Genomic DNA, 15,835 nt, shown 5'->3' on the forward strand with positions numbered 1-15,835 from the left:
TTCAAAAAGCACCCTCAGATGATATTGTGGCACCACACTTTAAAAATTGTGGTTACCCAGTTGCAAAGAACATAGATGTAAGAAAATACAAAAAGCCAATAAGAGTTTACAGTGACATATGAAATACCCTGTTGGGATGGCACAGGCTTAGTTTTTCTTTGCTTATTTGCATTACAGATAAACAAATTTAGAACAATATCGGGGAAATGCAGAGTACATGAAAGAAAACATAAGTTTCTGATGCCAACTGACTAACAAACTGTTCCCTAGTCTAGATCCCCTTTCCCTTGAAAACTCACCCCATCTGATAAGAGTCAAGCTTCCTGCAATCCTGTCTCTCAAGGATCTGCAGATGTCCTTCCATGAGAGAATTCTCCAAGCTAGCTTTTGACCATGTGGCAGCAAAACTCCATTGCTGCTCCTCACTAAGCCTTCCGCCCATCCTCTCTCTCCTCCAGCCTAGCTTCTTCGGCCCTCTAGATCCCACCCACCCACTCTAGGTCCCACCCACCGTGTTCTGAGTGGCTGATCCCTAGCCTGTCAGTAAGGACAGGGTACACTTCTGGTTCACTCTTTACAGGAAAGGAAAGACTGTTACTACCTAATAGTTACACCCTTTTAAAGCCATTGAAGCTGGTGGCCATCACTACATCCCATGCCAAAGAATTCCATAGATTAATTATTCGCTGTGTGAAGAAGTACTTCATCTTGTCAGTCCTAAATTTTATAACCTTCAGTTCCATGGGATGACCTCTAGTTCTAGTGTTGTGAGAGAGGGTGACAAATTTCTTTCTGTCCACTCTCTCTACAGCATGCATCATTTTATACACCCCGATCATGTCTCCCCGTAGTCACTTCTTTTCCAAACTAAAGAGCCCTAGATGCTGAAGCCTTGCCTCATACGGAAGGTGCAGAGGATGCAGAATGTTATTTTTGGTACATTTTAGGAGAAACAGGGCCTGCCTTCATCTCTTGCTTGTGAGCTTCCCAAGGGCATCTGGCGGGCCTCTGTGTGGAACAGGATGCTGGCCTAGATAGGCCTTGGTTGGGCCTCATACAGCAGGGCTGTTCTTATGTACACCCAAGGGCTTGCACAAGATGGCTGCTTGGGGGCCTGCTGAGGTGTAGGGAGTTGAACAAGTGGGAGGGAAATTGTGCACAGAACACTGGCTGAGACCTGCTTCTTGCTTTTCAGAGGAACTAACTATTTCACAAAAAAGAGAAAGACTTTCACAAGGAACTTGGGAAGCTAAGGAAAGAACTTGAGAATGGATTTGAAGACTGAAGCTACTGGCTTGTTCTGTTCTCCAAAAGGGATTCAATTTCCTCCCAACAGGAAACTTGCTGGACACATTCTCAAGCATCTTCCTCCTCAGTGTATACATGGTTCAAGTCCAAATGGTTTGGGAGGCATCCAGCCACTCACAGGCAATTAGGTCAGAGGGTGGGAAATCACTTGCTGCAGATTTTCTCCAGAGTGGCAAACCTGGGCCCTAATATGTCTAAGAAATCAGGAGGCAGGCTGCTGTTGTCATCATCTGCAACAGGTAAGGACAAAAAGGATTCACAGTTCTCCAACTCTCCTTCTTCTGCATAAACATGAGGTGAGTGAGAAGCAATGTTGTCCTCCATGTTGATCATTTGATACCATTTCTGGAAAGAGAAAGCAAGAACTTTGAGCTAGTCAAATATATGTATACATTAGTGTCCTTTGGAACCTCGAAATGCTCCAAGGAGAGGGTCTGCACATTTACCCCACCTTTAACTGCAGCATTCATTTCATTGGCTGTGCAACAGATATGAAATGGGCAAAGCATATTGCAGCATCTGTTGCACTGCCCATGAAATGAATGCTCCTCTTCCAGAAGGTACAAGAGACAGGGATGCATGTAAAGCTTTTGTGAAGACAAGCTTCTCAAACTGGAAGGCAGCATTAAAAAGATTTCAAAAATCAAAATCCAGACATTCACCGAACAGCTGTTCAAGCTATTGCTGCTGAGCTACTCACAGGTCCTCTTCCAAGGGCCCTTGGACTGGTGGCCGGATGCCTTTGTTTTCACACCAGGAATGCTTAACATTGAGGGCATGTCTGCTGCAGTAAGCCTAGTGGAATTGACAGAACTTTCACCAGTGGTATTAGCAGCACCTGGCAGCCCGGGGAGCAGGCAGCATTGCCCCCACTGGGGAATCCTGGAAGGATTTTGAGCTCCACCACTGCTCTGAAGTTTATGCCGCTGCCTTGGGGCCCTAAGGAAGGACACCAATTGTCACCCCTGCCTGCTCCCTCAAAGCTCTAGCTCACCACTCGCCTCTCACCACCAGCCAGCGTGGTGAAGTGGCTAGAGTGCTGGGCTAGGACCAGGGAGACCCGAGTTCAAATCCCCATTCAGCCATGAAACTAGCTGGGTGACTCTGGGCCAGTCACTCTCTCTCAGCCTAACCTACTTCACAGGGTTGTTGTTGTGAGGTATGTAGTACACCGCTCTGGGCTCCTAGGAGGAAGAGCGGGATATAAAATGTAATAAATAAATAAATAAATAAATTCATTCTCCCTCTTCTCTTCTGTCCCCATTTTCCTTTTCAAATATAGCATGCTGAGGAGGAGAACAATTGAGCTGCATTCCACATTCTGCCACTGAGCCAGGCAGTGACTGCCTCACTTGACCTCGTTATGAGGACAATTCTGCATAAGTGCAACTGAAAAAGACAGCTCTGCTGTAGCTCCAGGTAGTCGATGTACAAGACAGCATGTGCCAAGACAAAATCATGGGATTTTGTCCCATGATTTATTTCTTACTTTATTCAAAGTTTTGTTCACAGCTTCCATAATCCTGTCATGAGGTTTCTTCCACTGGATGCTATTGGTTGGGGGATGTAAGGTCACCTAATGAAGAAGAGAAAAGAATCTTCAGAATTAACACACTTAAAAACCTATTCATCATGACACCAAATAGAGGAAAACTATAGAAACCGGTCTTTATCTTTTTGTAAGATGACAGATCCAGGACAGAAGCACATATTACTACTACATACTACTACAAATATGTATGTACTGTTTTTCAACAAAAGTTCTCAAAACAGTTTAATCAGAAAAATAAATAAAAAGAAGATGGCCCCCTATCCCAAAGGGGCTTACAGCCTAAAGAGATTCCTCACAATCTAAAAACAATGAGAGAGTAAACTTAAACATTGCTCAGTCTGTCATGCTTTCTCTAACCTGATTCTGGATAAGCTGGTGGTCTTGTGGCAATATTCTCATTCCGTTAGTATAGTTGTCGTCTCCTGTTGGCTTTGCCTGAATCATTTCATGCACATCCTTTTAAAGGGGAAAAATGGCATACAAAAGTGAATTGCTTTTATTTACTTAAATTCTTGTATGGATTTATAATATTAAAATGCAAAATGAAGGCAAGAAAGACTACCAAACATATGATTAATCAACATAGTATACAAATGAAAATAATATGTAAGGCCCTGCATTATCCTGAAACTTAAGCCCTGTTCAGATGTTATGTTCAACACTTAAAACGAATGCACAGAGTACACAAGTTCAGTTATTCATATGTTATAATGAACACAGATACAGCAGTTCGCTTCCTATCCGTACCATGCATTTGAGGAGCCTGTACCCCAGTTCACTGTAAAATGAACATGGATTCAGTCATTCACAGAAAACATCTACATAAGAACCTCGGTAGAGCCTTGCTGGATCAGGCCCAAGGCCCGTCTAGTCCAGCATCCTGTTTCCCACAGTGGCCCATCAGATGCCTCTGACTGGGTGGCACCTGCACACTTGTACAACATAATGTCTGAATGGGGCATTAGTGTTCCAATGAAGGATGAAGAAAGACCACTTCTGAATACATGTACTTGGGTCATTTTGTTCCTTGGATCTCTTCAAAATGTGTTTTTTATAATGGCGAAATGGTCCTGCAGTCAAGAATCCATGAGGTGAAGCAGGGCAGGACCTTGGAGAGCTCCAAGTGAGTAACTTGTTCCAACAAAGGCCACAGCTGGAGAGTTCTTCCTTACATAGGTCCTTGGTGGCCTGCACAGACCCTGCTGTCTCGCCTCCTGCTCCCTCCCCAAAAGGGCGTGCACCCTCCCCCACACGTTCTGCTGCTGGCCTTTGCTTGGGAGCACGCTGCTCCTGCAGATTGCCAAAGGAGGTCATTCCTTCTTGTTTCTCAGTGCCTCTTGACCACCACCGCTGCCGGGAATGGAGGGAAATGTCTGGAAAGCACCTTTGGTGCACTCCCTTCTCACTGGGGCACACCTCGTGGGGGGGAAGGCTGCTGGGCCAATCACAGGCCCTCAGTCGCAGGAGAGAGCATGTGCTCTGACAGTGGAGCAGGGGAGGCAGCAGGCAGGATGCATGTCCTGGCAGCACCCACTAAAAGATTAGTGAAGATCACTGTCTGATATGATTCCGTGAGCAATTTCTTTTGACAAGGACCAGAGCTGGAGTGAGAATACCTCTACGCTCAGACTATGCCTGCCTGCTGAGAAATATCTTTATTTTGTTTATTTAAAGGGGCAGTCCTCTGGACTGCAGTCTAGCATTCCTCCTCCACTCTATCAAGTTCTTCCCAGCCTTTTGCTGGTGTGTGGGCTTGGGAGAGAGTGTGACATACTTGGCATGGAGGAGGCCAGTTCATTGAGGAACTCAGTCTGCTGGCTCTGGTTCCCAGTGTATCCCAACTGGCCAGCTCAGACTCCAGCCTAAAGTCAGGGCTTGGGCTGGGACTGGTTGCTCTGGCCCAACTGCTCTCCCCTCCTTAAGGTCAGGTGCTGGGCTGACACCAGTCTGTCCTCCATGTGTATACTCCAGCCCCTCTCTGATGCATCTGTGGTCAGAACAAAATGAGGCGCGGGATGGAACAGGGATTCAAAACGTATATTGCAGAGATCCTGCCACCAACAGAGGGACAGGCAAACGTGAAGTGGTACACGTAACCAGCAGCTCTAAGAGTCGCACTGAGGATGGAAGTTATATAGAAACCAATGTTGTAGCAGCCAGGACCAGAGGCAAGCATGAGGAAGAACATGAGTGGTGAAGGCCATATAGTCTCAGAGCTGTTGGATAACTTGAGCACTGTGACGACGTTGGGCGGTCGCTGTAGAAGCAGGATAGCCTGAATCCTGCAGTCAGGCAAGTAGAGTCTCGCATGGACTGAGTTGAAGACATGACCCAGGAGCCCTATGCAGCAAGTTGGCATGAGCTTGGATTTCTTGTAAGTGATTTGGAGGCCAAGACTGGTGAACAGGGTAACAGTGGACTGAAGCGCCTGTCAAAGGGTGTGAGGGGTGTCTGCAGCCAGGATCCAGTCATCTAAGAATGGAAAGAGCTGAATGCCCTGCTGTTGTAGGAATGCCACCATGGAGGCCATACATTTGGTGAATACGTTGGTAAGGTCTGGTAGTCTGGTACTCATGAAGCGAGCAGTATTATGAAGACGCTGAACCTTTTGCAGAGTCTCGGACTTATCCCCAAAAAGGGCTTTTTCTTCAAAGGATAGATCCTCTATGCAGGCAACTGCATCGTACGAGAGCAGTCTCTAGAGGCAGCTGCATAATCCCACTGGTCCAGCTGGGAATGGTGTTGGGGAAAGCCCCTCGGGGGGGCAGGTGGTATTGTAAAGATCCCATTGTCTCTGGCGACACGATGGTTCTGGTTGGTAGGAGTGATAGGCTGGATTCTTATCCCAGTTGGAATAGTACTGGTCAATGTAGGAAGACTGGCTGTGGCCTGTGCAAAGCCCTCCATGTCTTATCTGCTAGTCACCCTATGGGAGCATGGGTACAGAGTCTCAAATCTGGCTTTGAAATCAGCCCCTTGGAGCCTGAACATGGGTTCATAGGAGTGCTCTTGTTGGTTTCCTTCAAGGTCTGAAGCATCCTCGGGATCGTAAGTGACGTCCTCAGTCTCTGAGAGGACATAATAGTGACCCTCTGTTTTGATCGCTTCCTCAGGATTGAGAGCCTCCTTGGGATCAAGGCCTTCCTCTCCTTCCTCAGGGTTGGGGTCAGTAGTGAGTGTCTTGGTACTGACCGTCGGGTTAAAGTGGAGCAACCCCGACTCAGACTGCCTGGTCATTTTGTGCTTCTTCTTGGGCTTAGCCGAGGCTTCCTGAGAAGGCAGCTTCCATTTAAGAGGCTGAGCTGATTCCTCCAACTGTTGTCGCTTCTTCTTCTTCTTCTTAATCAAAGAAGTGGAGCTGATAGAACCCGACAGCTTGAGGGCCGAAGAAGCAGAGCTAGCAGAGGAGGCCGTGAGGTGGCCGGGACTGAAATGGCCATTTTAGGAGCTGTAGGCTCTGAAACTTGCCAGGGACCAGGAGCAGCCACACCCGTGGACAGAGAAGCAGGCTTAGAGGGCTGTAAGCCTGAAACTAGAGAAGAGCTCACCACTGTTTGCATGGCAGGATTTTCTGAAGGAAGGGCTGCTTCTTGGGAAGATTTAAGTGCCTGCTCCCACAGCCAAGACCTAAGGTGGGAGGTGCAATTCTTCCTCGCTTGCTTGGTGAATTTAGCACAATGGGAACAAGCATCCACCTTGTCTGCCTCGCCAAGGCAAAATAGGCAGTGGTTGTGTCCGTCGGTGGAAGAAAGCTTAGCCCTACACCAGACACAAAATGTGAAAGTGACTTTGCTGGCCAAAAGCAAGGCGAGGGCCCAAAAGCTGTGCCCGAAGCATGGGGTGGGGACCGTGAGGAGGAAAGTAAAATGCAAATCCACCTTGAGCTATTCTGTAAGGGCGGTCTAAAATCAAACAATAAATAAATAATAAAATGCAAATCGAAAGGGAGTGAACTGGGAAATAGAGAGAAGAATTAAAGAAGGAACGTTTGTGTGTCTGCTTTTCAGCTTGGAGCAACTCTCAAAGATGTCAATCCGTCGACCGACCAAGAAGGACTGAATAGGACTGTTGGGGCACATACGTACTACTACAGAGGGGGCGGGGCTACTGCCCATTTCGGAGAGAAGGAATTTCAGCTTGGAAAGACTCAGACAAGGTCTCTACACAGGCACAAAGCCCAATCATATAAAGCACAGAGACCACGCTGAAGAACACTTAGGGACACCTCAAAGGTGTAGTTTGTGATGATGTCATCCACCCCAGTTCAAGATGGCAGATGTGTGAACATTTAAGGCTGAAGTGGGCTAACTGATGAGGATGGTAATTGTCCATTAAGATTATAGTGAAAGGAAAGTAGGCAGACTAGTTCTTACCAGAACTCCTTGTGGCAGGGCTTTTCCTTTTGAAATGTGTGCATACACGGGGGGCCGCACTTTGTGATTCCCCCCATCAGGAGCATCCTAGATAGCAAATTAAGGCAAAAAATCAATGAATCAATAAAAACAATTATTAAAAGAGGTCAGATGTTTTCCAACTGGCCAGAAATCTTATTCAAGCATCAAAACTGCGCGCACACACACACATTCTCTCTCTCTCTACACTGATGAAGTAATATGAAATCGAACGCACATTCTGGTTCATGTTTCTTTATATGTATGGTGAAGAACCAAACCTGCTGTTTCAAACAGATGATAGTGTAGCCTGGGGAACTTAGAAGTTGATGAGCCACTCAAAACTTTACCTGCTGTTCCTGGTAGGGAAAGAGAGCTGGTCTTGTGGTAGCAAGCATGACTTGTCCCTTTAGCTAAGCAGGGTCTGCCTTGGTTGCATATGAATGGGAGACTTGATGTGAGAGCACTGTAAGATATTCCCTTCAGGGGATGGAGCTGCTCTGGGAAGAACAGAAGGTTCCAAGTTCCATTCCTGGCATCTTCAAGATAGCGCTGAGAGAGATTCCTGCCAACAACCTTGGAGAAGCTGCTGCCAGTCTGTGAGGACAATACTGAGCTAGATGGACCAAAGGTCTGACTCAGTATATGGCAGCTTCCTATATTTCCAAATGAGTTAGTTATTTGGGGAATATTAGAAACATAGGAAGCTGCCACCTACTGAATCAAACTACTAGTTCCTCTAGCTCAGTATTGTCTTCTCTGACTGTCAGCACCTTTCTCCTGGCTCTCTCCATTGTGCCCCTGGTTTACTTCAAAATATTTTATATATTACATGAGAACACAAACGTAGGATTCAACAAAGTTTCTCCAAGGTGTTTCTGGGTATGGTTGCAACTCTGATTATTGTGAGCAGCTCTATTGATCACTATGGTATTAACTGCAGTGACGTCAGCTGGGAGTCGGGGATTTGATAGAAGAAGCTGGATCTTCCTTGACTAGCTCAGACTGTTCCCTTAATGCAGGGCTTCCCAACCTGCCACAGAGTACTCCATAGGTTGCTGAACTACAACTCCCATCATTCCCAGCCACAATCCATTTTAGCTGGGGTGACGGGGGTTGTAGTCCAGCAACATCTGGAATACTACAGGTTGGGAACCCCTGCCTTAATGGGCAATTCACCAGCAGGGGTGGGGTCTCAGACCAGCACTCTGCAAATTGAGTGTATGTGTGCGTGAGAAACAGCAGGTTTGGACTTCTGGATGAGGACTGCAGTCTTGGAGCGGGGCTGTGGAGCTGCTCTCTGGAGATCTGCTACCTGCTGAAGGGCTGCCCATTTGCCTCTGCCGTCCTTTCCCTTTGAAATTTGTGAATAAAGTGCATTAGAATAGTGGTGCACTAGATGGTGGTGAACACCATCAGCCTCCAGTGCTACCTCATTCAAAGGCAACTCAACCCAGGAGCACTATCTCTAACGCAACTCCCTACTCAGATACTTACCTGAGGCAGCCCATGTTGTTGACTTTCCTCATTATAATGGATCAGACTTTGGTTGCCCATTTCATATGGTATGTAGCCAGGGCCTTTCTCAGTTTCAGACCTGCAGGAACACCATAGTAGTAGACCTATACTCACTGCATAACAGGAAAAAAGAAATTATGAGGTTTGTCACGACCTCTACACAGGAGACATTATTTTCCTAAAGATGTCTTACTGGTTGCATAACAATTTTCATGAACCTCTGCACAGGAGAGGAAGGAGATTGCCCGAACCATTTCATAAGAAGCTGGGGCAGCATGTCCATTCAGTATGGTGACCAGTCAATGCCAATGTCCATCTCTAGACAGGGTTAGGCCATAGTTCAATGACAGAGTACATGCACTGGTGGATTACTGCATAGGCAAGATAGGCACTTACCTAAGGCGGCAAATTTTGAGAGGCAGAAATTTTTCAGGGGGTTGGGGGCAAGTTAAATATTTTTTTAACCTTTTAAAACCGCCACTGCATAGCGGGGAAGGTGGCGGAGACAGGAGAGTCTGGCTGGGTGCAATGCTCCAGAGGTGCTGGCAGCGGTGAAGGGAAACCAAGGCAGGAGGGCAGAGATGGAAATGGTGGCAAGAGATCCTTCCCTGGTCCCGCCTGCCACCCAAATAGCCACCTCCACGACCACAGAAGCATCACATCCCACCAGCCACACCCCGTCTCTGCCACCATCCCTGCCGCTTAGCAGTGGTCTTAAAAGGTTTAAAAAATACATTTAACTTACCCCTGGCCACCCCCAAGTCCTCCAGATCCTTTTTGCCTACAGGTGTCAAAAAGCTTAATCCGCCCCTGAGCGCATGCTTGCTTTGCAGAAGGTCTCAGGTTAAGCAGCGGGCCTTCACAGTTTGCAAATATGGGGAGGAGACTCATCGCTTCCATAGAGGAGGTAGAAGGCTTACTGGTGGTGAGGAGGCAGCTCTTCTCTCTTTTAAAAACAAAGTAAGGAACACCATTACTGCAGGCAATGGCTGCAACTGTGTTTAAGCAGCCGTGGCCCACCATTTTCTCTCCTGGAATGCACTAGGAAACTCCAGTGCATTCTGGGAAAGAAAATGGCAGGCAGCAGTCCCCATGAAGACTGGCAGCACTTAAACTGTGCTGCACCTGTGGAGACATTAGGGATGCGCACAAACCTGTTTGAAAACCTTAAAGGTTCGAAAGACCGGTGGGTTCGGCCGGTTCAAAGGTGGGGGATACCTCTAAGGGCGGGGAGGGTATTCTTACACCTCCTGCTGTGTTTCTCCTGCTGATGCTGCACTTCAAAAGGGTCCAGTGGGATGGCAGCGTACCTCCCTGTCACCCCGTTGCCTTGCTTGACCAGAAGTACCTGGTGCGCATGAGCACATCGGGAGTATGTGCTTGCATGTCGCGCTTGCTCACATGCATGTCAGGCACACGCCTGACATGTGCACACACGGGCTGGCTTCTTCCAGTCACTTCTGGTCCGATGAGGCAACGGGTCGGCAAGGAGGTACGCTGCTGCCCCACTGGACCCTTTTGAAGTGCAGCGCCGGCAGGGGAAATGCAGCCGGCAGAGGAAGAGCACCTTCCCCCACCCTTAAAAAGGTATCTCCTGCCCTCAAGCTGCCCCCCACCAGTTTTGTGAACATCCCCAGGAGACAGTGCCAGATATCTATTAAGAAAAAGAAAAAGAAGAGCTGCTGGACATGAAGCAGGACCTCAGCTGTGGATCTGTATGCATGGGTAGGCACTTGTGGGAGGAGACAATTGTTCAAATACTCTGGTCCCAGATCATTTAGCACTTTAGAGGTCTTAAACAAAGTAGAATTAGTTGTTTACTAAATGGCTTAATGTATTTTTGTGATGTGTGTCTGAGATCAGATCCAAGTACATAATTTCTGCCAATAAGAGGACGCAAACCCTATCACATGACTTACATATCAGTAACAAAATGGCAACCATGACTGCAGCAACTGCATTCCCTCCAAGACCAATGGATGCAGCTCTTAACTCTTGCGCACACATGATCCCATCCCTGCAATGACACACCCGGACATCCAGGGTCTGTGTCTTGGAAAACCCTTGCTTGTCCAAGATCTGAATAGGTAACACATAATGGCCAAGAGGGAGGCTTCTCAACATAAAGAGTTCAACTGAATCACCTACAAAGAAAAAGAGAGAAGATTTTAAAAGAAACTGCCAAAGGACAGAACACTGACAAAGGAAGAAGTGAACGATACAATGCGAAATTGCAGATGGGGCTAGTTGCTTGGAGCCTGCCAAATATCACTAAGCAGAATAAAACTACTCTTAGATTCCTGGAGTTGGAATGATCCTTGCAACTCCCTAAGCAAGATGCCTACATTTAGGATGCCTGATCAGCCTTCCTTGAAGACCTCTGCAGAAACATATTCTTCTGGTATTTTTGCTCTTAAGGTACGGAAGGGGAGGAAAGCAACATGTTTCTTGATGACAAGTCTATAAGTTTATACACCCAATACACCCATGACTTAGAACATAAGAACAACCCTGCTGGATCAGGCCCAAGGCCCATCTAGTCCAGAATCCGGTTTTGCACAGTGGCCTACCAGATGCCGCTGGAAGCCACAGGCAGGAGTTGAGGGCATGCCCTACCTCCTGTTGTTACTCCCCTGCAACTGGTACTCAGAGGCATCCTGCCTTTGAGCCTGGAGGTGGCCCACAGCCCTCCAACTAGTAGCCGTTGATAGACCATAAAGTTATCAAAAACCCTCTGAAAGCCATACAGGTTGTTGGCTGTCACCACATCTCATGGTAGAGAATTCCACAAGTTGATTATGTGTTGTGTGAAAAAGTACTTCTGGTTGTTCGTCCTAGATTTCCCAGCAATCAATTTCATGGGATGAGCCCTGGTTCTAGTGTTATGTGAGAGGGAGAAGAATTTCTCTCTATCCACTTTCTCCACACTATGCATGATTTTATAGACCTCTATCATGTCTCCCCACAGATATCTTTTTTCTAAACTAAAAAATCCCAGGTGTTGTAGCCTTGCATCATAAGAAAGGTGCTCTAGGCCCCTGATCATCTTGGTTGCCCACTTCTGCACCTTTTCCAGTTCTACAATGTCCTTTTTTAGATGTGGTGACCAGAATTGTACACAGTACTCCAGGTGTGGTTGCACCATAGTTTTGTATAAGGGCATTAGAATATTAGTCATTTTATTTTCAATCCTCTTCCTAATGATCCCTAGATGGAACTGGCCTTTTTCACAGCTGCCACACATTGAGTTGACACTTTCAACAAGCTGTCCACCATGACCCCAAGATCCCTCTCCTGGTCAGTCACTGACAGCTCAGATCCCATCAGTGTATACTTGAACTTGTGGTTTTTCGTCCCAATGTGCATCACTTTACATTTGCCAACACTTAACCGCATTTTCCACTTTGTCGCCCACTCACCCAGGTTGGAGAGATCCTTTTAGAGCTCCTCACAATCTGTTTTGGATTTCACTACCCAAAAGAGTTTAGTATCATTTGCAAATCTGGCCACCTCGCTGTTTACCCCTACTTCTAGATCATTTATGAATAAATTAAAAACCACCGGTAACCAGCACAGATCCCTGGGGGACCCCACTTCTTACTTCCCTCCATTGTGAAAATTCCCCATTTACACCTACCCTCTGTTTCCTGTCTTTCAAACAGTTAGCAATCCACACATATACTTGTCCCCTTATCCCATGACCTCTAAGTTTCCTCAGGAGTCTTTGATGAGGAAATTTGTCAAAAGTTTTTTGGAAGTCCAGGTAGACTATGTCAGGTGGATCACCTTGATCCACACACTTGTTGACACTCTCAAAGAAGTCCAAAAAGTTGGTGAGGCAAGATTTACCTTTGTGGAAGCCATACTGGTTCACTCCCAGCAGGGCCTGTTCTTCTATGTGCTTTACAATTTTATCCTTGAGGATGCTTTCCATCAATTTGCCTGGAACGGACGTTAAACTAACTGGCATAGTCTATAAGAGCTTTAGAGCAAGACTATTGTGGTTGGAGCAGATCAGAATTATAGTCCAACATCTGGAGAACCTAGGTTGGAAACCCCTATTCTAGACAAAGCAGGCCAGGTAAGAATAGTATCAGCCTGGCCTTTTCTCGTTCCTTAATCAAAGAAAGTCTCAGGATTGCTACACTCCAGGCTCAGCTCCATCTACAGGGCTGTGGCTCAGCTCCAGAGGCACACCTAGGTAATTTTGGAGCCTGGACCTAAAGGCCTTTGGAGGGCCACCATCCCCTGCAAATTAAGCATCATCATGCTCTGCTGGGCAACCACACACCCCAGGACAGACTAAAGAGGATTGGGGGGGGGCAGGGTCTGTGGAGGCCCTGGACTTTGGCCCTGAAAAAAACCCATAGAATCCTGTGGGGGCTTAGGTGTTTTTTTTTCTAATTGCCCACTTGCCCATGTCATTTCGTTTGTGGGTTGGATGGTAGATAGTACCCCTCATGCCATACCACCCAACCCACTTTGGTATCCCTCAGACCTACCCATGGGAAACAATGGGCTGATTCATTTCGATCTGAATCAGGCTCTCCATTTTAGGGGTGATTTGATGAGCAGACATCAAAAAACTTGTGAGCATGCACACACCTTAGAGGGCTCAGATATTGAAGAGTGTCGTCATGTCCTCTCTCAGCTTTCGCTTCTCCAGGCTAAACAGACCCAGTTCCCGAAAGGGCATGCTACACCACAGGATACAGTACAGTGAGAAGATAACATACCAAAGTTCTCTCCCAGTTTCCAAGAATTCTTCGTGTTGTCCGAGTCCCCATCTAGCTGGAATGTAAAAGGCTCTGCATATGGATGGGAGTCTTTGTCCTTTGCTTTTATAATGAAAGGGCCTTTGCCTTTTCCATCACAGACTTCTAAAGATGGTGTAATGAGCATGGGTTCATTGTCATTAATGTCAATCAGATGAAGCTGGATGGTGCCTGTGCCAGTTAGGGGCGGAACACCTAATGGCAAAACACAACATGATCAGCAGATACTAGAGTCTTCCATCTTGAAAAAAGCCTTCAAGATGATAAATGGATGTCACCCATCAGCTGGCTTAGGACCATGACTGGCAAAGGAGACCTACTTTTCTATTCTATTGTCCTCTCAAGGCACAGTCTACTGTAAATCTCAGGAAACCCTGATCATTAAAGTTGGATTTGAGTCTTGCAGATACTTACAAGTTTTTGAGTGCAGGACTTCAACAAATGGATCCACCATGTCAGATGTGCCCTGGAGATCAAGGAGGAATTCATCCAGGGAACACTAGGGAATGTTTTTAAGATAGCTTCTCAACATATTTTTGGACATACAAATACTATGAATATGTAAATACCACTTTTCAACAAAAGTTCCCTCAGCGGTTTACACAGATATAAATAAAATGGAATCAAATCCAATCACCTTTATTAAGGTCTTAGACCAGCATAATAAAATGGAGAATTCATGGGAAAGGTTTGGAGAATTCATGGGAAAGGTAACCCGGAGGGATTCAATAGATATTGTTTGGATCTATACAAAACAAGAGATGGGAAGTACAGTATGTAGCCCACAAGGCATTTCCATTACATAGCCTACAACAAGCCTTCATAATTTGTGACCAAACAGGAGAAATACAGCATATCAGTCAGGTGCTGTGGACTGCCAGATGCTTGACTAGCCTTCTCTTTTCAATCCCAGGCAAGGAGCTAAGAACAGGTTTTTCAATCCCCAGATGGACCACCATATGGAGATACAAATTTTACTGGCCAACCTTTCATAAAAGACTAAATCTCATCTTTATCTCATGGTTTACCATTAAAGGATAACCATTACCAAGCTGTAAAGGTTCAAATCAAACTTCAGCACATTTGTCATATAGAGGAACATCAAGTGCCTTCATTATCCTAGTATCCATAATATACTGGGAAATGCCAGCAGCATTTACCAGTACAGGGCACAAAGTGTCTAGGATTATCAAGAATGAACTGTTTTTCAGATATTTTCTTACTCACATTATAGCCAAAGTAAAAAAGAAATATTTTACAAATCCATTCTGTATTTGAGATGCAACCCCAAACATATGTACTTGGCAATAAATTACCTTTAATTCAGTGGGACTTGCTTTAATATTGGAATTTTAATGTTAATTGAAAAATCATTATATGTACAGGAAACTGAAACAGAATTTCTAGCTCAATTTGTTTGAAAAAGACAAAATCTTTCTTTTAGGATTCCCCCTTGCCCACCAACATTATCAGCTATGGAGGCTGTTACACTTTGAAATCCTCCATATGTTTACTTGAAATTCAAACTAGAGCTAGGGCAAAAGTTCTCTGAGAACTTTCAGCAGGGGTTTGAGGGACTCGAGGTACAAAGCTGTTTTGCCTCATTCACATTTTGGGGGATAGGATGATCTTGCCAACTAATGGTTGCAATTCCCCCACCCCGCCGCCAGAATATTCCAGAATGAAACTGTGTGATGACATAGGATCATTCTAAGGGGCATTCTGGGGGAAATGGAGGCCCCAAGCTGAAAAGAGCCAAGAGGAGTACCGGGTTTTGCCCCTGCTCCAGCTATCACCCTTCCTGAAAATGGCCAAAATCATTACTTTCATGGTCTTCAAATGTGGGGTGGGGGAGGAATCTCAGCAATTCTTTATTGAGAAATAGGTAATACTGAATGGAAGTATGAATGTACTACTTATCTGGTAGTACTCCCAGATAAGCATGCATGAGATTGTAGCCTTTAGATGAAAAGGAAAAAAGTATACATGTATTGAATTTGGCAACAATGGACTGTGTCCAGATTAGACTAAGCATTATTGAAAATCAATGACACAAGTTAGTTGTGGCTAACTTGAGACCTATTAATTCAATGAGTCTTAGTCATGACTAACTTTATATGGGTTCTGTCCCAATAAAGCCTTGTGATTCAGGAACAAGACTAAATTTTAAGCCAGATTTCAGAATGAAATATGAAAATGCCACAAACTGAATTCAAATCTTGGAGTTTTTATATGCACAATTTATTACTTTTAATATAAATCCTAGGCAACTTATGCAACATATAAATAAG

At 45.7% G+C, this 15,835-nt stretch overlaps 1 protein-coding gene across 1 annotated transcript in view; it reads right to left on the reverse strand.

The window, feature by feature from the left end:
* Positions 1-523: 523 nt before the first annotated feature.
* The window catches only part of CDH26 (cadherin 26), a 37,722-nt gene continuing 22,410 nt past the window's right edge, over positions 524-15,835 (reverse strand). Inside the window, exons 10-16 of the mRNA XM_053249375.1 lie at positions 13,506-13,739; positions 10,689-10,913; positions 8,749-8,882; positions 7,234-7,320; positions 3,218-3,316; positions 2,798-2,884; positions 524-1,653 (exon numbers count right to left, since the gene is read on the reverse strand). Of these exons, the coding sequence (XP_053105350.1) occupies positions 1,453-1,653; positions 2,798-2,884; positions 3,218-3,316; positions 7,234-7,320; positions 8,749-8,882; positions 10,689-10,913; positions 13,506-13,739 (1,067 nt within the window). The 3' untranslated portion in view covers positions 524-1,452. The remainder of the gene's footprint in view (positions 1,654-2,797; positions 2,885-3,217; positions 3,317-7,233; positions 7,321-8,748; positions 8,883-10,688; positions 10,914-13,505; positions 13,740-15,835) is intronic.

Source organism: Hemicordylus capensis, chromosome 4 (genome assembly GCF_027244095.1).
Source record: "Hemicordylus capensis ecotype Gifberg chromosome 4, rHemCap1.1.pri, whole genome shotgun sequence".
Taxonomy (NCBI): Eukaryota; Metazoa; Chordata; class Lepidosauria; order Squamata; family Cordylidae; genus Hemicordylus; species Hemicordylus capensis.